At 37.7% G+C, this 23,689-nt stretch overlaps 1 protein-coding gene across 2 annotated transcripts in view; it reads right to left on the bottom strand.

Annotated features, from left to right (window-relative positions):
* GRIN3A (glutamate ionotropic receptor NMDA type subunit 3A) overlaps window positions 1-23,689 on the bottom strand; it is a 151,189-nt gene that overhangs the window by 36,719 nt on the left and 90,781 nt on the right. For both annotated transcript variants that reach the window (XM_077912747.1, XM_077912748.1), the window contains exons 4-6: window positions 16,061-16,206; window positions 12,028-12,143; window positions 3,869-4,020 (exon numbers count right to left, since the gene is read on the bottom strand). In XM_077912747.1, the coding sequence (XP_077768873.1) occupies window positions 3,869-4,020; window positions 12,028-12,143; window positions 16,061-16,206 (414 nt within the window). The remainder of the gene's footprint in view (window positions 1-3,868; window positions 4,021-12,027; window positions 12,144-16,060; window positions 16,207-23,689) is intronic.

The raw sequence follows: 23,689 nt of genomic DNA on the forward strand, positions 1-23,689 counted from the left end.
AGTCCTGGGATATTTATTTATTTATTTATTATTTAAAAATATATTTTATTTATTCATGAGGGAGAGAGAGAGAGAGAGAGAGAGAGGCAGAGGGAGAAGCAGGCTCCATGCAGGGAGCCCAACGTGGGACTCGATCCCGGATCTACCAGGATCACGCCCTGGATCGAAGGCCGCGCTAAACCTCTGAGCCACCCAGGCTGCCCTAGTCCTGGGATATTTATGATAAAACTTCAAAATCCTTAAAAGCATAAGTGACCTTGTGGTTAGTATATTTGGGTATAAGCTCAATATTTTACAAGCTTTATCTGACAATTTTTACTATAATCCTATAGATATTCCCACCACCAATTTGCAGAAGATGAGGCTTAGAACCGTCAAGTATCACGTCCTATATCACAAACCTGAAAGGGTTAAAATCCAGAACTGTCTCGAAAGCCCCTGTTTTCAACCATGATGTTATACTGTAAAGAATATTGATATTTTTATCTCAGGATAATATAAAGGGAAACCATAATCACTGGTCAAAGCTGAGAGGACTCCTGTAGATGATAAAATCCAAATACCTTATTGTATAGATGAATGGAAGTGAGTGGGATGAGAGCAGAAGCAACTTTCAATTTGTAGAGTGAGTGTAGAAGAGGTCAGTGATTGCTTATTTAGCATCCACTCTCCCATCTCCTTCTTCCTAAGGGAATCTTGCTTTTGTTTAGGTCTTCTCTATGTGATCATATATTTCAAGGGATGCTGGCCCATCATCAGTCCAAGGGGATGACTCATGATTGGTCTAATCCATCATGGTGATCTCATTCCCCTCACACTGACTGGATTACATAGGGCAGATGACACAATTTTGGCCAATGAAATATGAGGAAATACACTGCTGGTCTTTGGGGAAGGTTTTCTCACTTCTATAAAGAACTGCAGGAAGACACCTGAAGATATCTATGAACCTCAGGGAATTCTCCTGACAGAGGGAGAGGAATATTAGTACTTTCATTATTTACTATTTATTGTGTCAGGTTTCTTACTAGGTCTATACATAAATGATCTCCTCTTCTTAGAACAAAATAGCAAGGCAGGTTTTATCATATTCATTTATGGATGAGGAAACTCAGACTTCATAGCAGTTAAGTCATTCAGTTGTTAATTGGTAGATTCAGGATACAAGTCCAGAAATGTATGGCTTCAAATTTATCATGCTTTGTGGTAGCTCCTTTCATATTGGAATAAATAGACTTCTGCTAGTCCCCAAAAGGATATTCCCCTCTATGTGTCCAATGCGGTCAGATGGTCCCTTTAGCTGATAGCTCCATCTGACGGTCCTCTGAACAGCCTAGAGGTGTGATCAGGAGGTGCAAATCATTCTATATGGTTGGCTTTGGGGACATGACTGGGAGGCTCCTTTTGTCTAATGTCTTGCTGTTAACCTTCAATCACTTGGAAATTTTAGCATTAGTTAACCATGGTCACAGCAAATAGTAGAAAACACCAAGCGATTTGTACAATTTAAACAATTGGTTTGTTTGCTTCTTGGCTGACTTGACTTAATTCAGTTCATTAGTATAAGACCAATTTTACTTCTTTTAGAAAGAGCCATGCAAACCACTCCAAATAAAAATAAAAATGCCTGACTAACAGGGTTGTAGTAGGAACCAATGAGTTCATTGGTTTTGTCACATGGTAGGAAAGTGAACATGCTAGTTTCCTAAGTCCCTCATTTTCCTCTTTGCTTTCTTTAAATCTTTGCCCTATGACCATCTTCTCAATGAGCTATACTAAATTAAAAAGGAAGATATGATTCGGATTGAAACAGGGATTATGGGCAGGGTCTGGAGAAGTGAGATGTCAGCTGGGAATTTATTTATTTAAAAAAAAGATTTTATTTATTTATTTGAGAGAGAGAGGGTGAGAGAGCACAAGCAGGGACAGGGACAGAAGGAGAGGGAGAAACAGACTCCTCGCTGAGCAGGGAGACTGATGCAGGGCAGACACTTCACCAACGCAGCTAGCCAGGGGCCCCTCAACTAGGAATTTATAAGAGGCATTAGCTGGTAAACGTCAGGGGTAAGAGTATTTGGGAAGGATGATCCAATAACATGTGCCAAGTTGCCAAGACAGGGAAGCCACTCGCATTTCTCTAAAATAACCATTGTGAAAAAAAAAAACAAAAAAAAAACAAAAACAAACAAACAAAAAAATAAAATAAAATAACCATTGTGGGGGTCCCTGGGTGGCTCAGTTGGTTGAATGTCTGACTCTCTTGGTTTTGGCTCAGGTCGTGATCTCAAGGTCGTGAGATCAAGCCCCAGGTCGCTCTCTGGGCTCAGCTGAGAGTCTGCTCTAGACCCTCTCCCTCTGCCCCTCCCCCTGCTTGTGAGCACATATACGTGTGAGCCCTCTTTCTCTCAAATAAATAAATAAATAAATAAATAAATAAATAAATAAAATCTTTAGAAAAATAAATAAAATGGCCATGGTTGTGGGAATGTAATGAGGCAGGAGGAAAGTGATTTGAGATGAGACTGAAGATGTAGGCAGTCCCACAGGGCAGTGTAGCCATGTTCTGCATTTCAGATTGTTCCCTAATTAACATGACAGGCCAATGCAGACTTCTAAACAAAAGAGTGAACTGCCATGTAGAAAACAAATTGGAGAAAGGCAGGCATGGAAACAGAAAACAGTTAGGAGACTTTTGCAGTGGTCTGGATGAAGGATGAGGGCTTGAACTACAGCAATGACAGTGAAGATGGCAATAAATGGGCATACTTGAGATATATTTTATAGAAGGGAAAATGTGGCTTGTTGATGGATGCAAAAGGGGGAGATATGGAAGGCATGAAGGATCCTTGACAGTTTCTGGAATGAGTAACTGAATGGACAGAGGCGCCATTACCCAAAATATGAAGCACAGGAGGAAAAGCAGATTTAGGAGAGAAGATCAAAGGTTCAGTTTTTGACAAGTTGAATGTGAGATGCCTGTAGGATATTCAAGAGTGGAAAGTAGACATATGGTTCTGGAGCTCAGAAGAATCTTTAGATATGTAAATTTGTGAATTGTTGGCAATTAGAGGTTATGTGAAGCCATTGTTGTTGGCTGTAGTGTTGTGTTTTTAAATGTCTGGCTGATCTTGTACTAGTTTATTTGGCTTCTCTTTTAAATACCTGAACCTATGGTTCTTGTTATATCTTTTAGTTTCCTATCTTAATTATTCACTTTCATGATTTCTTTCTAATTATATTATAAAGGCACAGCACTGCAATAGAAATAAGTGGATTTTGACTATTTGTGGGCCTTGGGCAAATCACTTAGATCTCTAGGTATTAGTTTCTCATCTGTAAAAGAAAGGTTTTGGTTGTTTTCAGTTTAAAAAAATCTATGATTTGGTAATCTAAGAATTACCCATTAAGGTGTGTTTATTTTGTGAACCCACAAAGGATTCATGGTTGGACCGCTGGGAAATATTTTGAGTAGATCCTGAAGGATCTACTGAAGTTCATATCATTAGTCCAGTAATTAACAATTGAACCAAACACTGTTAATGACAATCTTAGATACTATTGCTGTAATTCAAACAGCATTTCTTCTGCATTTTGGGATATAACATATAGAAAAAAAGTGGAAAATTCAGACATTGACTCATCAAAATGGCATCATATTTAAATCCAAGACAAACTAGTCTTTATGCAAATTCCTACCGGAATGTACACTCTTCAAGTGGAGTTAGGAGTAATGCAAACATCATGGTGAGTTCTAGTAGATGTAATAGCCTAGATTATTGACCACAAGACATATGTAACAGCATTTCTTCATATTCTTCAAGGTAAAGTGATACAAAGAATCAACATTATCAGCACTCTTTTTCCTTACCTCAGTGACAGCAAAGCTTCTCTTTCCACAGGGAACCACTTTGTACCACTTATCATGCAACACATCCATGAACCCATGTGACTTGTATTGGCTGATTAGCTCGGATATATTGGAGGTCAGTGGAGAGTTGGGTGGGAGGCCAATGCCATATCCTAGAAGAAAATATAATACCAGATCAGCTTTTAATTTGAGAGTATCCTAAGAGGTGCCACCACACTTATGTGATATTGCTATCAGATCTGGTAACAAGGGTAGGATGAGCTTTCACCATCTTTCTTTCAAAGGACTCAGTAATATCCAAGGTATGATTACTATGCATCTGCTGCCTTTCTGAATAGAAGAGATGATTCTGGAAAGGAGAGGAATCTGTGCACTGTGTTTTAGTGGCACACTGTATTCCAAGGTCTTTTGTCCTTCCTTTCAAGATAATTTTTGAGAAGATACCTTTGAGGCCTTTACCAGGACTAAGATTGCCTACCCACCTCTCTTACAACCCCTCCTGTGAACCTTAACACACACAATTGGATTAATTATAATCCCTGGTTTATGACATTCTCTCATCACTGGCCATGCATGAACCTCTCTTGCTTTTATTTTGTCAATTTTTAAATAATGAGACCATGTGAACATACAATATAACATGAGAATTAAAACATCCACAAAAATTTGTCAAAAAAAAAAGTCTGGTAAGGCCAGGTGTTGGAGAAGATGTAGGTCCATAACATCACTTATTATGTTGCTTCTGTGAATACAAATTAATATAACCATTGTGGAAAATAGTTTGCTATTATTTTGTATAGTTGAACATTTATATCTGCTAGGACCAGTAATTTTAAAGTACATTCCTAAAGAGCTCTCTACAACCATACCAGGAGATATGTGCCAGAATGTTCTAGAGGCACTATTCATAGTAAACATTTGGAAAAAAATGTTCTTTGAAAAAAGAATGGATAAATAAATTGTGGAATATTTACAAAATTGGAATATTATATAGTGTGTAACATATGAACTAGAATTACATGGTATAATATGGATGACTCTCAGCAATACTGAATAAAAAAGGTCAGTCCCAGAAGAGTATAGCATGAATCCATTGTATAAATTTAAACACATCCAAAATAAAATAGTGTATTTTTTAGGAATTCATATGTATGTGGCAAAAGTACAGTTAGAAGAAAATCAAGGAACTAATAAGCCAAATATCCAGGATAGTGGTTATTTAAGGCAAGAGAGGCAGGGGAAAGGATGAAGGAGGAACACAAAGGTGAATGTAATGTGTTGTTAGAGTTTTATTAATCAGCTTGGACTCTGTATCCTCACTCTGTGGTTTTACTTCCTTTCCAAACTATTAATTCACTGTTACTCTCTTTGATGAGCCATGTGAAAGGGCTAATTAACTAATTTTATCTTTAGTTATTGGATAACATAGTCCAAAAAGATGTTTCACCCTCAGGATGATTGAGGAAGATAAATTAAAAGTATAACTAGTTCTTTTTTCACTGATAAAGACTAAAAGGCTGTCAAGAATTCAAAAATACTTCATGAAAACAAATACTTGCTATAATTATTCTATCTTACAATTTATTTCTGGACATTAGTTTTTGCTCCATTTTTTATTGCAGATACACAAATCCTTTTTTAAAAAATGAGGCCTGAGATGTGTTTATAACCAATAAAAGAGAAGAAATAAATAATGCAGAAAATATTTTTGAATTTTAAAGAGCTGTATGGGATTTTGTCTGTTGCCTAACAATGGCAAGTCAAGGAAATGATGACAACGTCAAGAGCATGATTAGAATTTTCCATTCAAAGAGCTATTTTGGGTGCCTACTTTGTGCTTAGTAGTTTTGGTTTGAAAAGCAAGACTGACAATACAAGACTTTACATAGGCAGCCTGTTCTGCTGATGTTATCATTAAATAACATTTTTTTGTAATGGGTAACAACAAGGAAGTAACCAGTTTTCTTTAGAAACTTTTATTACAATGAACACTACTGACAACTCAATTGCATTTTCATTCATTCAGTATTTATTTACATGTCAGGCACAATACTAGTCATATGTCTAATAAAATTCAATGACTTACTGACTCATCCATCCATTCATCATTCATTCATTCATTCAACAAATGTTTGCTGAGGAATAGGCACTGCATTAAGTGATCAGGATTTAGCAATGAACAAGGCATATATAGTCCGTTACTGAGTGTATATGACATTACGGAGATAGTTATTGTTGCACTATGTAATGGTTATTTCATTACTAGTGACATAGATGCCATGAGAGAGAACTTGGGGCATATAAAACATATAGTAGGAAGACTTGGAACTATCTGCTGGAAATGGGTTGATCATCAGGATAACTAATACCAGGTTTGCTGAATATTACACCATTTTCCCCCTGAAGCAATAACTTTCAAAACAATTTCTAACAGGTATTGAGAGATTAGTATACACTATGTGCCAAAATAAACTTTGTATGTACCTTACCTCATGTTATAGATCATGCACTAGACTAAGATTGTATACTAGACTGTGGTATGTAGTTGAGTTAAATCATTCTGGAATTTAATAAGAACTGGAACATATTGATCCCTACTGTCTACCAGGTAATATTCCACATGTGTCTAACCCCTGTATGAACTTATACATGATAAGTATTACTTTAGGACTTAAAGAGTGAATAAGTAAACTGACCAAGGTCACACAGTTTGTAGTTGGCAAAGCTAGCATTTGAAAGTAGGTCTCTTTGAGTCTAAAGCCAATCCTCTTTCTACTGTGTCCAAAACTAGATATGATCAAGACAAGGGAATACTTGGCCTATTTCCTCCTCTTCAACACAGGTTCTATCACTACAGTCATATTGATGTAATCTCCCTGAACCAGGCAATTCAGTAAAGAACCACAATCAAAAAAAAAAAAAAAAAAAAAAAAAAGAACCGCAATCATCTAAATTGATGGCTTTTTTTCAGCAAACAGATATATATGTCATTCATGGACAGATTGTTTATACACTTTTCAATAAGTTGTGTAAATAAATGTAAGTACAGCCCTGACTGATAGATGATTATACATATATGAAGAAATTAACTAGCAAGGATACTCCCTGACTATATCTTTTCTTCTAAGAATCATCTCAAAGCCAACAATTTGAGCCCAGGTTAAGTTAATAATGGCAAAATGTTTTCATTTTTCATTTGATATGCACTTATTGCACACTATTCATCTATTCATAATTCCACAAACATGTGTTGAATGCTTATTCTGTGCCAAATACTCCACCAAAGGCTATGGAGGCTTCCAAGCTAACTCAGACACCATTTCTATCCTTATGAAGCTCATGGGGGCATTGGGGAGATGAAGCAGACATAAATAGCTACACAACGTGGTAGAAAGTTACAGGACTTTTCTGGAAAACAAGATAGATGATGCATAAATTCAATAAAGGTCAAATAGAAAAACTGGATGCAATGAGGAGGATAGATAAAATTCTATGGAGTTTAGAGGAATGAGCTTGCTACCCAATGAGAGGATGAGAGGAGGCATCTTAGATTGATTCTTGATAGTGGCATTTAGGATAGATGAGACAAAAATGCATGATGTAAAGTTTAAAAAGCTGAAATTAATACTTATGATAAATCTACATATTCTAAGAATAGAATTTTGGCACTACAACAAAAGTATTAAAAATGCCTTAGGGAAAAAGCTATGTTGAAGTTGCAGGGACATTTATAAAAAATTGCTACCTAGGAAATAATAAATATTAAATCACTCTACTCCATCACTTCAAGGTTAATTTGCAATCTGCTAAAAATAGATTACTAGCCTTTTAAATTTTCTATTTTAATATATATTGAGTATTGATATTTAAATGATTATTAGCATTAATAATGATTATTATGAGCTAATTAAAATAAACTATGCATATAGAACAAGGGGAGAAATTTCTCATGGGAAAAAGAGTTATGTGGTGATTAGAAGAGGTATTTGTTAAAAGACATAAAAATCCATTTTATTCAGAAACACAAAATAGTAAAACCTTGAAAGTTTCATTTCTGTCCTTCTCTTTATTAGTTGCTTTTCAAATTTGATTGTGTTCATTGGTTAAAGAATTTTTATTTTTAAATTGCTGACTCAACCTAGCAGCCTGAGTTGCTTTCATTATCATTAGAAACGTGGCTTTGCAATAAAGAAGAGGTTGACTATTTTGTGGTTGATGGATGAAGCAAAATGGAATCCTTCAACCCTAAAGATGAAGGCATCAGGCACCCTGGAAATTGGATACAGCTTAATAGCCCAAGAGAACAATTTTCAGAACAGAATTCTGATCTTTTCCCCATGGATAAATCAGCTTTACTCAGCTAAGAGTGGGGGAAATATATTTTGGCTAGCAAATGTATAGTTGGAAATTCATAGACTAAAAGAATCTTCCTGAAATGTAGTTGGGTAATAGATATTTTGAAAATGAGATCTTAGATAGGGTTAAAAAGGCTTCAGGAAGAAAGATTAATTCATTTTTGCTGTCTCTCCTTGGAATACCATATTTAGCTACTCTGGGGCAATGGTTGAGAACATATTGTAATAGCCCCAACTGTAAAGCAGACTTTAAGAATGGGTTTCCCTTACCCCCAAGCACATGAGAGTGAAGAGAGGAGTGCGTGGGAAAAGCTGAGATATATGAAAGCTATCTATCCTGGGGTAATTTTATAGGGAATCCGTCTCAGTCTATTAATTCAATATACCGAATAATAATTTACTGGGCACTCTATGCTTATCCATGCTTCATATGTATTATTTTACTTAACCCTCATGACCCCACTCTAGATGTGGCATTCATAAGCCCATTATGCAGATGAGAGGCCTGAAGAACAGATGAAATGACTTGCTCAATGGGGCACAGTTGGTAACAGCAACTGTATTCTAACCCAAGCACTCAGGTTCCAGAGCTAGTGCTCCAAGCACTGTATTAAATAATTAGTGGAAAGCAAGTAAAAGAACAAACTCAAAAACAGGCAAAGGTCTTTGGCAGAAAGGTCACAAATCATTACCGTGCAGTTCCATTACTCTTTCTTCCCATCTGACCTTTATTGTCAGCTAACTCCAATGCATAAATTTGGGACATGTATTCATTTATCTTAACACTTTCTTTTTTTCCAGAGCACATGATATGTCTTTGTGTCTCTGGTGTATGGTATTTAATATGACGAAAGACTTTCCACATGCTTCTGAATTCTGAATAGTTTCCGTTTGCTGGGCTGAGTCCTCAGGAAAAGGTTTCAAACTCAAAGTGGAGCCACTGGCTCACATGTGCCTCACCTTTGCCTTTGAAGCCTAAATAAGGGGTGCCTGGGTGGCTCAATGGTTGAGTGTCTGCCTTTGGCTAAGGTTGTGATCCCCTGGTCCCCTGGTCCTGGGATCATAGTTCCACCTTAGGCTCCCCTCAGGGAGCCTGCTTCTCCCTCTGCCTATGTCTCTGCTCCGCCCCGCCCCTCTGTCTTTCATGAGTAAATAACTAAAATCTTAAAAAGAATATTGAAGCCTAAATAAATGCAGAATGGTGAAGTTGGGAGGGGTGAGCAGTACTCACAAGGAGTTGGTGGGGTATCAGTACTATATAAAGTGAAGGTAGATTCAACATGAAGAAATCAATGGACTCTGTCTTCCCTCCTAAGTTCCCAAAGCCATTTAAGCACTTGGGAAACTATCTGCAGATACCAGGGTCCTTTCATGAACTCCATCAATATATGAATTAGATACTTATTTCAAATTTAACCTCATGAGTTACATACTAGGCAATACATCATCAATAACATCACTGTTATTACACAGGTGATACAGATACATATATATAAAACATTCCTGTAAACTAAAAGGGTAAGAATTGTTTGTAAATTTCATGACATTTTAATGCATATAATGTCTAATTAATTAGTAAGTCCACATTTTTCTAAGTTCAAGAAACATAAATGTTGTCAAAGCATATAATATTTTTAAAAATTTCCTTGAGAGAAATATTCCCTAAAAATTTATGAGATTAACATTTTTTTTTTAAAGATTTTGCTTATTCATGAGAGGCACAGAGAGAGAGAGAGAGAGAGAGATGTAGAGACACAGGCAGAAGGAGAAGCAGGCTCCATGGAGGAAGCCCGATGTGGGACTCGATCCCGGGTCTCCAGGACCAGGCCCTGGGCTGCAGGCAGGCGCTAAACTACTGAGCTACCCGGGCTGCCCGAGATTAACATATTTTAAAAAAGCAGTGATCAAGACTTTTACTAGTATCCCTATTACATTGTTGTTTGTGACTTTTAAGTATCCTCTCTTTGTGCTTTACCAAGTTGTTGTCAGGCTGTGAACTTTTTGGGAGGGGTAGTACTGAATTAAAATTTCTGATTTGCACCTTACCCAGAATAAACCACCAGTGGGTTTTAGTTATTTATTTATTTTAAGAATAAACCAACAAGGAGGAGAATGTTTCCTATTCAAGTCTGTAGTCTTTCTGTTCTCTTGCAGAAAGTTCTTTCATGTGCCATTTTGTGCTTATCCCCTTTGAAAACAATGTGGTGTGTGGAGATGATGGGAACTGTAAGATACTAAGTCTCAGGAGCACAGATGGAAATGTAAACAGGAAACCAGTGGGGAGTTAATTGTGTGGCATCTGGCACTGGGGTCTAGCAGAGGCAAACAAGCCATCTCACCACTGTTTTTTGACAAGATAGGGTTGCCCCCTGAAGACAAAGGTGGAGAGTGGAGTCCCTCATTCTTATGCCCGCTACAAATGATTCATTGTTAGTAGCTGCTAAAGGCAGAAGGGACCTCAGTTACCCAGTGTATCTAGGACAGAAAAAAAAAGTAACATTCCTTTCATATCCCCAGATGCCACAAAAATGGGAATTTTTCCATCGTTACATCAAAATGGGGTTCTATGATAAATGTTCTATTGGTTTTCTTGCTTTTTCTTTCATTCTTTTGTTCTTTAGATTGTGCTGCCTCAGATTGTAGTTTTAATAGAAGACAACTACCACTAAATCTCTCTCTTCCTGAGTTCTATCCCTGGTTCAGGTGGAGGTCACTTTGCCTGGAGAAAAGATTGATTTCTCTTAGGAGAAGGCTCAAAGAAACATCAGCTCTTACATTCTCATTTATCACAAAAACAAAGACTGAAGTAAAAAATTTGCTGATATGTTTAGAGGAGACAGAGACCAACTGTAGCTGGGAGATTGGAATCAGAATAGTTTTGATACACTAGTTAACATACGGAAAAGCAGGGTTTTCTGGAATAGGAGTTGGGCACCCTCATGGGATTGTTTCAAGTCAAAGTGTTTTCTGACAAGTGAGCATGGCTGTCTTGAGAGCCAGCATGTACTGTCAGAGAAGGGAAGCTGGGAATTGGGAGATGTGAAATTTGCTGGTTCAAACTATCAGCTCCATATATCAACTGTTGTCCAGAATGAAAGGAGCAACTGACAAAGCAATCCTTCTCTGGTCCTGAAGTTTGATTGATTGGTTGATGAAGTTGGGAGTAAAAATTTGCTACCTGCGGGGAGAAAGGCAAACCTGAGGTCCCAAACAAGGTTTTATTTAGGATTCTTAAAGGTTATTAAGGTATAGAAGGAGATTTCTTTTTCTATTGTTTTCCCATCTAGTGGAAAAACATTTATTTAGAAACCATGATATTTGGATTCTAATTCCAATATTATCATTTAATTGTGATTATGAAAAAAGTAATGTAATGTCCCTGAGCTTTCTTGTGGATAAAATGAGTAGATTGGATTAGATCGTCATTGAGGTCCTTCCAGTTGTAGAATGCAATCATCCTAGCTTTTGCGACAGATTCATTGTAGGAATTAGAAAATAAAGATTAAATTAAAATTGGACTCCCCGTTTGTTACACTGCACCACCACTCTCAGGTATTTGAAGCAACATCATTTGGGTAACAATGTTTGTTGTTTTTTTAACAATTGGGTAAATAAATTTTTGTGGAGTAGGTGAAAAATAAATTCCTAACTCCAGCAACTTAATAGCTAAATACTTATGAGTTGAAAATGAAAACAAGGCAAGATGAGTAGCTTTTTGCCTCTGACTTTGGCATTTATGACTTGCTAGGTTGGCAAACCGAGCACATCCTGAGTCAAAGTGAATCAAGAGTGACTGGCTAATACCTTCTATAGCAAATGGCTTCCCCACGGTTAGAAGTTTGCAGTCAGCGTCTATTGACACTTCATAATCCAGAAGGGCTTTGTCCATGATGAAGGCATCTAGTTTCTCTGGATCATTCCTATATTTAAGACCAAGAGAATAAAAGAGAAAAATGATTCATTAATAGACAGAAAGTTTGACAGCTGGCTTTTGTTTAGGGGACAGAAACCTGGAAAGGACAGCACAAGTTAGGTAGCTGCTGACTCAGCCTTGTTGACATCTCACTGACCCGTAGAGAACAGACCAGAGGAAACAGACACTTTTCTAAGAGTGCATGACATCTCTCCAATGGGTTTATCTACCATTTCCTTTTATTACTTCTAAAGCCAACAATAAAGCCAAAGTGACTGAATTGAATGGGAAGGCTCAGTTCTCTTACATTAACTGAGTGACTGGATTGTTCTCCACACACTGTATCACTCATAATGACTGTGAGGTGGGGGGTATTATCCCATTTTAGTAGATGAGGAAATTGAGGCTCAGAGAGTCAAAGTAACTGGATCCAGGTTACATAGCTAGTAAGTATTGGAGCCAGGTGGTCTCATTAATCAGTGTGTGGAGATTTTTATTTCTTTCTGTCAAAATCACTATCATATTCTTCAGCAATCAGGCATCATTTCACATTTAGGAATACATATTAAGGAAATACAAATATGAGATCCAGGATTCCTGGGGAAAGAGAGCTAAGGTCTCTTTAAAGTCCATCGCTAGCATCCATTAACTGAAAGCGGAAGCACAGGTAATAGTAATGGGTCTTAGTGATCTACTTTATTAATACATCTCTAAAGATCCATGTTTCACTCCTATCTTAGGAAGTGATTCAGGCAGGGATCATTTAAAGTAGGTGTTCCTGGACTGTATCAGTGAATAAGACGTGGACTGGGCTCAAGATACCAACAGATGACTTGTGCATTCTTCATGTGTTCTCCTCATTTCTTAAATGTAGGCACAGAAATGGTCCAGAGATAGGTATGTCTCAGCACCGGTTGAGCTCCCAATTACAAAGGAGGTAAGGAAGAAGGAATTTTAAAAGAAACTCTTTTAAGGTATATGCAATGACTCTTGTTTTCAGCTACTTCAAATCATTTTTGGACAGCTGTAGGACATATAGCCATTTAAGAAAGGCTTTCTGACCCTCAAGGCTATCCAAACATCTTGGCAAAGAGAACAACTCTTTTTCTATTCTATCTGGACTCAGTCATTCCTCAATTAGAGCCAAAAATGAGTCTATTGGAATTTGAAGTGGAGTAGCCTCAAACTCAGGATAGAACACGGCTAGGGCCCATCAAAAATCTAAAAGAGAAAGACACCCTTAGCCACCTCTAAGGTTCATCAGTGGGAAGGAAGTACATATTTATATGGATGGCTTTGTTGGGGCCATACATGGACACAGAGTAAATAGGCCAACTTCCTTCTAGATGCCAATGACCCTTGCTTCCTCTTTCTACTCTTTGAGGAAGTGAAACAGTCTATTCAAAAATGTGTTCCTTTTTCCAGGGGTATTGGATTTAAGTCATGAGACTTGTCTTTAACTTTAACCAAAATAAAAAACATCTCCCAGCTCCACAGCTGTGGGAAGCTTCAGAAAGGGTTGAGAATGTGAATTGTCTCCTAGGAGCCGATGATGAGGCACCTTAATGGAATCTTGGCAATAAAATAAAAATCAAGCTGAAAGATGTTTCTTCAATAAAGGTTTTACTGCCACAGTAACAAAATGTACCTTGGGAGCTACACAGCAACTAGTTACCATTTACCAATACTCTGCAAATATTTGAGGTAGCAATAACAATAGAAAAAATTGGGGTTCAGTTTTTCTAAGCAGTAATTACTGAGGTCCAGTCTCAGTGGTATCCTTAAATAATTACTCTTGATTTTGGATTGCAAAGTGAAGTTAGTTATGACAAGTCTCTATTGCATAGGAAGGTGAGAAGCAATTAGCTCACAGACTCCCTTGGGGCCCTGCACCGGTGAGGAAGTGGCTGGGTATGATTCAGGTATAAGCAGCTTCTAGATGGCTGAATCATCCTTACAGTTGGCAGGGCCTCCAATTTTTTCTCCCATTATAGAATCATGCTCTGTCTTTTTGAGAACTCTTTTAATAACACATATACCACAAAATAATGCACATATCACAATAATACACATATCATAGGCAACCATAGAGGTGTGTTCTGCAAGTCAGGGCTCTGGGATGTCAAAGGGGGTAATATGAGGACTGTGGTTTCTTGGAGTGGTGGCTAAGAGCATAGGCAGTGACTGGGCCAAACATGGAGAAAGAAGCCCAAAGATAAGAAGTCAGAGGGCATTAATGTTAAGTTCTGCCTATATTCCAAAGTCACTTCCATTAGCAAGTCACCTAGAGAGCTTGTTAAAATGCAGTTTCTGGGATGGGGCCTGACAGTCTGCATTTCTCACAAATTCCCAAGTGCTAACAGGAGCATGAATTCTGCTGGAACATGGACTATTCTTTGAACATCAAGGACCTACTTTTCTGTTACAGTTTCTAGACTAACCTGAAGCAGTGATTGGATTCTAGACACGTGGTTTTAGTCCTGACTCTGGCTATATTACCGTGGGTAAGTTGCTTCCTTAAGGTCTGGGCTTCTTCATCTCTGACTGCTTTTCTCATAATTTCATCTCTCCAGGCTAACGCAGGGCCAACTCTGAGTATTGGGGCCTTCTCAGGTGAAGTCTCCAGAAAAAAAATGAATACCCTGAGAGGAGTGGAACTGGGGACAGCCACAGTGTGGCTCATCTAACTCTTTTTATACTGCTAGAAGAGTCCAGTCTGTCAGTGATTACTATCTAGCTGGGAGCCACTGCCAGCTCCCTGACATCTTATTCTCTCTCTCAGGCATGAATTTGCCTGAAGGAGAGAATACAGAGGAGGGGCTGGAAGGCAAAGGAGCACTCAACTCTGTGTTAGAGAGGGACTCTAACATTTTAATGTTCCTGAAAAACTGAAAGTGCCATTTCATGGTGTTTAAACATCCTACATAACACTGCAAATCTGAGAGCACAAACAAGGCTTCCTCTCTAGACTCTATAAAAGTCCATAAGGAGTTTTAGGGTTCTGTCACCAGAGCTCTTGAGAAACATATAGCTCTCATGTCTCGTGCAATTATTTATTTGTTTCCCTTCTTTATTAAAAGAGAATTTGAGGTGGCAAGTCCTTCTGTTCATTGGGAAGATTATTGTGATTGACCATAGATAAACCAGTTTTCTGGGGCTGCATGATTTTAGGGATTGGAAGCTTGAATTTATGTCACGGTCCTGAGGCTACCAGGCACAAGGGAGAGGGCTGCTCACCCTCATGCTGTGGTGCTTATCAGGACCCATTCATTCCCTTTTCCCAGACAGATGAGATGAGCAGATCCATAACTGCACCACCCTTCTTTGCATTCAGCTTCACTGAATTACAGGCTCTGATAATCTGCCATGGCAATGTGATTGCTCTTGATTGCTTCTCATAAATTCTGATGAGAAGGATGCAGGCATGGGAATCACTGCCTTTTATCTTATTTCCTTTCTACAGGAAATCTCTAAGATAAATTCCATTTCCTTGTGGCAAGAGGAGACAGTCCATGGGCTTAGAGATTCACTGTGAAGGAAAGGGTTGCTTTGGGACACTTTATCCTCTGGCCACATTCCCTGAGTGTTTGATCATTTCAGCACCATTGTTTTCTCAAGTGATGTCAAGCCAACATTTACTTCCCCCACCATCTGCTACACTAATGACCCCACTGGCACTTTGAGCAAAGCTACTGCCAACTGGGGACTATGCAGGTAACTAGTAATTTAGGTCACATAATTAAATGCACACTATTCCACACTGCCTTCTCAGTCTCACAATGTGAGGGAATACTGAACACACAGTGGGTATATTTAGCTGTCATTAAAACAACAACAACAACAACAACAAATACTATATATGTATCAGTAGCTAAGATATTTGTTTTGGTGAGAACTTTCTGGATCCAAGAGGTTGACACTCACTTCAGATACTCCACTCCGTCAGGGGTGGCTGGAACATTGTACCTTCTCATATACTCATGCATCTCTGGGAAGCTTTGCCTCACATAATCTTCAGCACTGCTCTCCCGGACAGTTCCAAAGCGGAAGCCTTGAGAGGGATGATGTAGCTATGAGGGCGAAAGAAATGTCTTTAATATAAATTATTCTTAGGATTGTTTTCAAAAATTTCATCTTTCATCATTCTTTGGAATCAAATAGTGATTTAGAATTTTTCAAACACACAGCATCATAAACATGTACATAGAAATGTGCGGATATGGACATACTCTTTCATATCCGAGCTTTCATGTAAGTAATTGTTCCATCTTCAGAAGCAAATGTATGGAAACAACAAACAGAAAACATTAAATGGTTTTCTGCTGTATACTGAGAACCTATCAGAATTCATTAGACATTTTATAAATAGGCATGCAGAACCAGCCTCATTATTATAAATTACATATCAGAGAAAGGATAAAGGTAATAAAAGTTGTGCTTCTTGGTTAGAACTACACATAGACCAAGTTAAAACCTTGCATCCTGAGACTGAAATATACCTGACCCAAAGTAGTAAATACAGCTTTTTTATGTTTACCCATTTTTTGCTATAGTTTAAGTTTGTTGAATTTATTTTTGGAATAATTAGGAAATTCTCTTTCCTTTAGGATAACTGTATTTTCCAGTGCTGAATCATGTTACATATTTGCTCAAATGCAATGGGATGTAAAATAGTTAGGAGTCAAGAGGAGAAGGGTAGCAGGGACAGACCCTCTAATATGGTTATCCAGGGTGCAGGACCTTCACAGTGAAGAGAAGTAGCACACCTAGAGCTCTGTAGAAGCTTTCGGTCACCAAGGATAAAAAAGATATAGCACACACAACATTATTATTCATGAAAGTTGTATAGAAGTGTGAATGTAGCATCTAGACTTAATATTCTAATATAAGAATGAACTGGGATTGGGCCATGTTATAAAGATAGTTGAATATCCTGTAGTCAGGAGTATTTTAGAGAGGATACTTCTCCACAATTGTCACATTAGGTTTCCTGAACTTTTTTCTTCTGCTTCATGTTAACATATTTGGTATCCTTGCTTCTGACCTGAAGTCTTGGGACAGGAATCCATGGATGGGCTTTGTGAAGTTTATAAAACTCCTGAAATTGTAGGCAGCATCTTATGTAACTATGTTTATAATTTTCTTCTATGAAACCCCAAAAGGTTAAGAACTCACTGAATATGTAACAACTTATATTTAAGATGAATTAGTTTTGTCATGTGCCAAAAATCTAACAATATGGCAATAAATTAACAAATAATAAATTACATGGCACATGCTTATAGACTATTATGCAATGTCTAAATCATTTTTTAAGCATATATAATAAAACAAGGCAAATGTTCATATGACAAATGGAGAAAAATCTCTTGTACAGTATGATCAAATAAAATATCTATATAGCTACTTTAAATGTTATGATCTCCAACATGTCTATGTCTCTCTCTCTCTCTCTCTCTCTCTCTCTCTCTCTCACACACACACACACACACACACACACACCTTGGGAAAAAAATGTATCAAGATATTAACAATGGTTGTCCCACTGGTGGTGAAATGACAGTTTGCTTATTTATAGATTTACAGAAACATACCTCATGTTTATACATAGAAAACAAACTTTATTTTATGATCAGCAGAATAAATTCCTCACTAATTTATTCAACATTTATTGAGGCCTACTTTGTACAACTTGCAAAGTTACTGGGACCACAGAGGTAACTATGCAATCACTGCCACATAGGAACTCACCACCTGGTTGTTCATGATATATTTTGGAGATCCCCTGTTGAATAGGTGATTAGGTATATCTTTGTGTTTAATGTAATTGCTCCATACACGGAACAAATTCTTATGTTCTGTGTCAGCATAACCTTAATGAGGCATCAACAATAATAACAGCCAACTTTTACTAAATATTTATTATGTGCCAGACATAGAATTTAGTGCTTTACATGCATTATCTTGTTTATTCCTCATAACAGCTTTATGAAGAGGGCACTATTATTATTTCCTTTTTTAAATATTAGTGGACTGAAGCTCAGAGAAGTAAAGTAACTGGTGTAAGATCACACAGAAATAGGAGGAACTGAATTTGAACCCATGTCTATCTGATTCCAAAGCTCATCTCATTATCAACCACATTGCCCCACCTTGCAGCTCATGGCAGCAACTGGAGAGAAGATGCTTATTAGAATAAACTCACTAGTCTTTTAAAATATTCTCCTTATGCCTTAGATCCCCCTTTGCATTCTCATAGGGGCAAACTGCAGACCCGTGCCTAGAGCAAGGCAAATCTAACAACACTGTCTGCCTAATACCTACTCATTTTTAAGGCCTAGATCAAGACTTTGTCTTTGAAATCTTTGGTCTTATCTAGCTTTACCCTCCTGTCTAGAACAGAAACAAAAACAATTAACTGCTTATTTATCTGTGCTGGTACAGCACCTTGCAGATACATAATATGGGGTCTAGCTATTTATTTAATCGTATTTAACACTTCTCATGCATCACTTCTTTCAATCCTCCCAAGAAACCTATGAAGTATTTCTATTATCTTCTTTTTATAGATGAAGAAACTAAAGATCAGAAAGTTTGTCATTTCCTCAAAGTCATAGAGCTAGTAAGTGTTGGATCTGGGATTTGAACCAAGGCAGTCTGATCGAAAATAGTAAGCTTTTGAACACTGTGAACACTGCTTCTGATACTATGTCATACTGACTCTTGGTGTGGTCATTACAAAACTTACTATTTATGTGTCTCACAGTGTCTCCCATTAGATATGTTTAATTCTCACAATAATCCTGCAAGATAGATATTTTCATATTTTACAGATTCAGACACTGAGGTTTGGGTAGTTAAAGCGACAAATCAGCAGATTCAGGCTCATATTCCAGTGCAGAACTAGTCTTTTGTGTTTCTTCTTTTCCATGCCTTTCAGTTGCCTTTTGCTCATAGGCTTCCACATCTCCCTTCAGCTCTAATGTTTGTGAGGGGAACAGTTTTGAGGTTTTGAGGAGGGAAAGTTCCTTCAACACTAACACAGATAACCAGACTCCAATGGGAGGAAGTCTTTTATTAGTCTGACAGGGACCTCATTCTACCTTGGAGATGTTTTACAAACACTGCCACCTCTTCGGTCCAAGCCACCATCATTTCTGCCCTCTGCACACTTCCTCTCTTCCTTTCTAGTCCAGTCAGAGCAATCTTAGAGCCCAAAGCTGATCATTCCCCCACTTTTTTAGACACCTATCCGAGGCTCCCCCTTGGCCTTGGGATAAATATGACCTCCTCATGGGAACTCCAAGATTCAGTAAGACCTTGCTCTACTATCTTCTCTCCAGCCTCATCTCCTCACTCTCCTTTTGGTCCTCTAGGCTTTAGCCAGTTCTCTCAGTTCTTCCAACGTATACTTTTTGCTTGATTACAGTTCTTGCCCATAGTCATCACTCTGTCTAGAACGCTTTTTCTCCTTAACCTTACCTTTTCTTTGTGTAGATAACTTTTAAATATTGCTTTCCCAGAGAAGGTTTCACTGACCCCTAGATGAGATTAGGCCACCTGATACACTGTCTCATTACACCCTGCCATAGTATTGATAAAACTTGGAATTATTTGTGCAATGTCTACTTTTCCTGTTGGCTTATAAGTTCCATGAAGGCAAGGCCCATGCCTATCTCATTTGAGTGGTCATAACTCATTAACAAATGTTAGCTACTATCACTAATATCACCATCATTATCATCATGCAACAAATACACTGCTTAGCACACAGTTGATGCCTGATAAATATTGGTTATTTTTAACAAAATTCCCTTGGGTTAGACACATTACAAACTTGATACTTTTGTCCTACTTCATGTTGTCTTTCTTTCCCCTTAAAAGTTAGTTTTTTCCCTTTAATTCTTAATTCTTTTGAAATGATATATTCTTTTTTATTTTCGTGTGTGAGATTCTAGTGGAAGAATACAATGGCCTACTCAGGCAATCACAGAATAATGGAATCAGAAAAGGGATCTTAGAAACAATTGATGCAACCCAATGGATGAGCATAGTCCATCCTGTGTATCCACGTGGTATGTAATTCAAGCAGCCAGGGATGTCAGAAAGCCTGCATCAAGGAGGCAGGATAAAAGTATACAAAGAGCTAAAGCAGTTGTGCTGCATTACAACCATCACCAGAAAGTCCCAGGGAGAAAAACAAAATTTCTTTAAAGTTTCAGCTAAATATTTCACCAGCTCTTCTAGTTTTTTATATTTGTTTCAACCTCTTCAGGCCTTGGGGAAATATCTAAGGTTAAACTATCTATTTGTATGTGAACTGTTCAGTATTAATGGAATATTGAACTCTACCCAGAGCACCTGCATAGAGAATAATCAGATATGCATTTTGCAGAAAGCAGAGAAGTGGCTCAAAACAAAACGGAAGCAAACTCAAGGAATGATCAAGGGCCTATGTCCAAGGAGATATGATGCTTTAGATTAAAAAACAGTCTTAATGTTGGTTATTTTTATTCAAGGTCCACATTCATATTTATCTGAGATTGTATTCTAATAAGTGGAATGTAGTCACTAGCCTTGGTTTAATGTTCTTTGGAACTGGGTGGAAAGGGCCATTGTTAACCTGCCCAGTGGAATGGAATGCAGTAGTTATTGGGACCATGGCTTCTCCCCATGCCATTATTTTATTCACTTAAAACCTGTGGACTCTAGAATATTCTTAATTGGTCTCAGAGTTCAGAAAGGGCTTTAAAAGTCATCTACCGTAATCATCCACTGGTTTCTGAATCCTTTATAGCAGGCCATACCAGCTGGAGTTTCTTTAAGATGTAGATTCTGATTCATTAAGGCTAGGTTGGAGCCTGACAGTCTACATTTCTGATAAGCTCCCAGATGATGCTGACACTTGGTTCATGGACCAGACTTTGAGTAGCAAGGCTTATTTATAACATCACTATTAAGGGCTTGTTAAATTCCTGCTTGAATGTCTTCAGAGAAAAGGAAGTCACTCCTCTTAAAGCCTATCTTCTGTATAGGAAGGATGACTCTATGTCCCACCTAATCAAACTACCCACCTGAATCTATAATAATAATGAAGTAATAGTGAACATTTTTTATGTATTAACTATATGTTAATACATTTAAATCTGATGAGATTGTTAAATTTATTATTTATTATTATATATGAGATTAAGATTCAAGGGGATTCAGCACATTGTATAAGACCAGCAGAAAGCAATAAAGATTTGAATCTGACTCTGTATGATTTGAAGGCCTCACCCTATCTAACGCCCTCACCCTACCTAGCACTATTTTCTGCCTTTATAGACTTGCGTTATTGTCCAAATTTTAACATTAAATAACACATACCTGTCTATGCTACAATTTCAAAACCATTTTGGTTCTTACAGCTTTGGCTATATAATTTATATTGCATTCTAGGACACTTCTCCAACAGGGGTCACTATTGATTATCACAGAGGAACAACAGGAACACTAAGACTGTTCCCAGCAAAAGGGATGTGTATTCACCTAGTTATTACTCGTGCTCTGAACATTGGAATACAGAAAAATTAGGCTGCAAACAACATTCTTGAGCCCCGCTCAGTCTTTCTCTCATGTGAATTACTGAATACATTTTATGTTGTAATTCTTTTTTTTTCATGTTATTCTTATTTTCTTCTACAAAATTTAGGCTCTCCATTTTTATTTAAGCATTTTATTTCCTCTCTTCATTTTTTGCCTGAAGCCCTCCATGTTAGGTCAGGTAATCTCTAGTCAACAACATTCTTTGGCATCATGTTTGATTTCTATAAGCTTTAGTCCCAATGCTTCTGACAACTTGAATCATTGCATCAAATCCCTTGTATAGTCTAGAGGTTAGCAAACTATGCCGTATGGGCCAATTCTGGCCTCCCACTTGCTTTTGTAAATCAAGGTTTATTGGAACACAGCCATGGCAATTCATTTACATATATGTACTACATATACTCTTGTACTACAACAGAAGAGTTGAGTAAGTGTGAAAGAAACTATATGGTTTCAGAAAGCCTAAAATATTACTATCTGGCCCACATAGAAAATGTCTGCCAGCCCATGGTATGGGCAATATTGACCTATTTCATGGATTCTCATATTTGAAATTTTACTCTCTATTCTAAAAACCCATCCATCACTTAAGGGATGCCATCTTCGCAGGTGAATGAACAGAGGTAGGTGTGATAAATCTCAGCAGGCTTCCTGGCACTGCACAGATTTTGGCTTTAGCATTATGCACATCTCTCACATCTAGCTAAGTGGAGTATCAGTATCCCAACAGGGGGTCCCAACTACTACAGTCCTTTGTTTCTTTTTAGAGTCAGTAATAGAAAAACTGGTCACAAAATTTCAAAACAAAGCATTAGTATGATGCTTGGGTTAATTTGGAATTAAATTTTAAATCCAAAGCCAGGTGCTACTGGGGTGGTCCCCAAAGGACTGAAGTTGGGAGAACTGGCCAGGGACACATCTATTCACTCTAGCTGAACTTTTCCCTTCATTTCATTCTCTACTTTGCCACTTTCCCCCATTGCTCATCCTGGAGATGTGTACTTTGTGTATTTGTCATCTCATCAAAATTGGAGTTATTAATGATTCCTATAGTATTTCTTTCATTATTTTAATAATGGTAATAGCTAAACCTTACTGGATCTTTCCTTTATTCTAGGCACTGTGCCAAGATCTTAAATTTATCACCTCATTTAATCCTTACAGCATCCTTTTAGGGTACATATAATCATCATCCCCATTTTAAAGACGGGGGAACTGAAGCTTAAAGTGGTTTAGCAACTTGCCCAAAGCCATACAACCAGAAAATGGCAGACCAAGGAACTGAATCCAAAGAACTTGTGCTATTAATCTTTAGTTTATACTGCCTTCAGGTTAGATTTTTCTTCTCTGAAAAAAACTATAGATATGATAGGCTTCCTCAAGACTAATGGTCAATTTAATGCAAACAAGTGCCAGTTTAAAGAAGTAAGACAGAAAGCCTATACCCTTCAGGTTTTTGAACAAGGTATTAATCACAATTATAGCAACAGCAGCAAAAACAGCAACATTTGAACTGTGCTATTTACAAAACTCATTCATGCATATTGTTCCATTCACGAGGCACAAGCAGTCTGATGGGTTTTGTGTTCTATTCATAAAAGATAAAAAACAAGCTAGATGGGTTGGCCAAGCTTCCCGAAAACAAACACATTCATCGTGTATCCCATGATGGGAGAGGCTGGTGGGGGGGCAAATGCTTGTGCTCCACATCTGGTAGTCTAGGGATGGCTGTAGGAAGACTGAACCCTGCTCCTTTTCCCTTGCTAGCATCCCCACATCTTCACACACATTGTCGCTGCTGCCACACTGGCCATCTTAATCCCACTGTCTGTGAGTTACTGGTGGGGCCTAGGTACTGAACTTGAAAAGAGATGCCAAAGTCGGGGAGGCTATAAAAATAAGGAGTCTAGGCTGGAGGACATGCTACAGATCATTTAGTCTATTTATTTTTATAGCTAATAATAC

The sequence above is a fragment of the Canis aureus genome, chromosome 10, assembly GCF_053574225.1.
Source record: "Canis aureus isolate CA01 chromosome 10, VMU_Caureus_v.1.0, whole genome shotgun sequence".
NCBI classification, from domain to species: domain Eukaryota; kingdom Metazoa; phylum Chordata; class Mammalia; order Carnivora; family Canidae; genus Canis; species Canis aureus.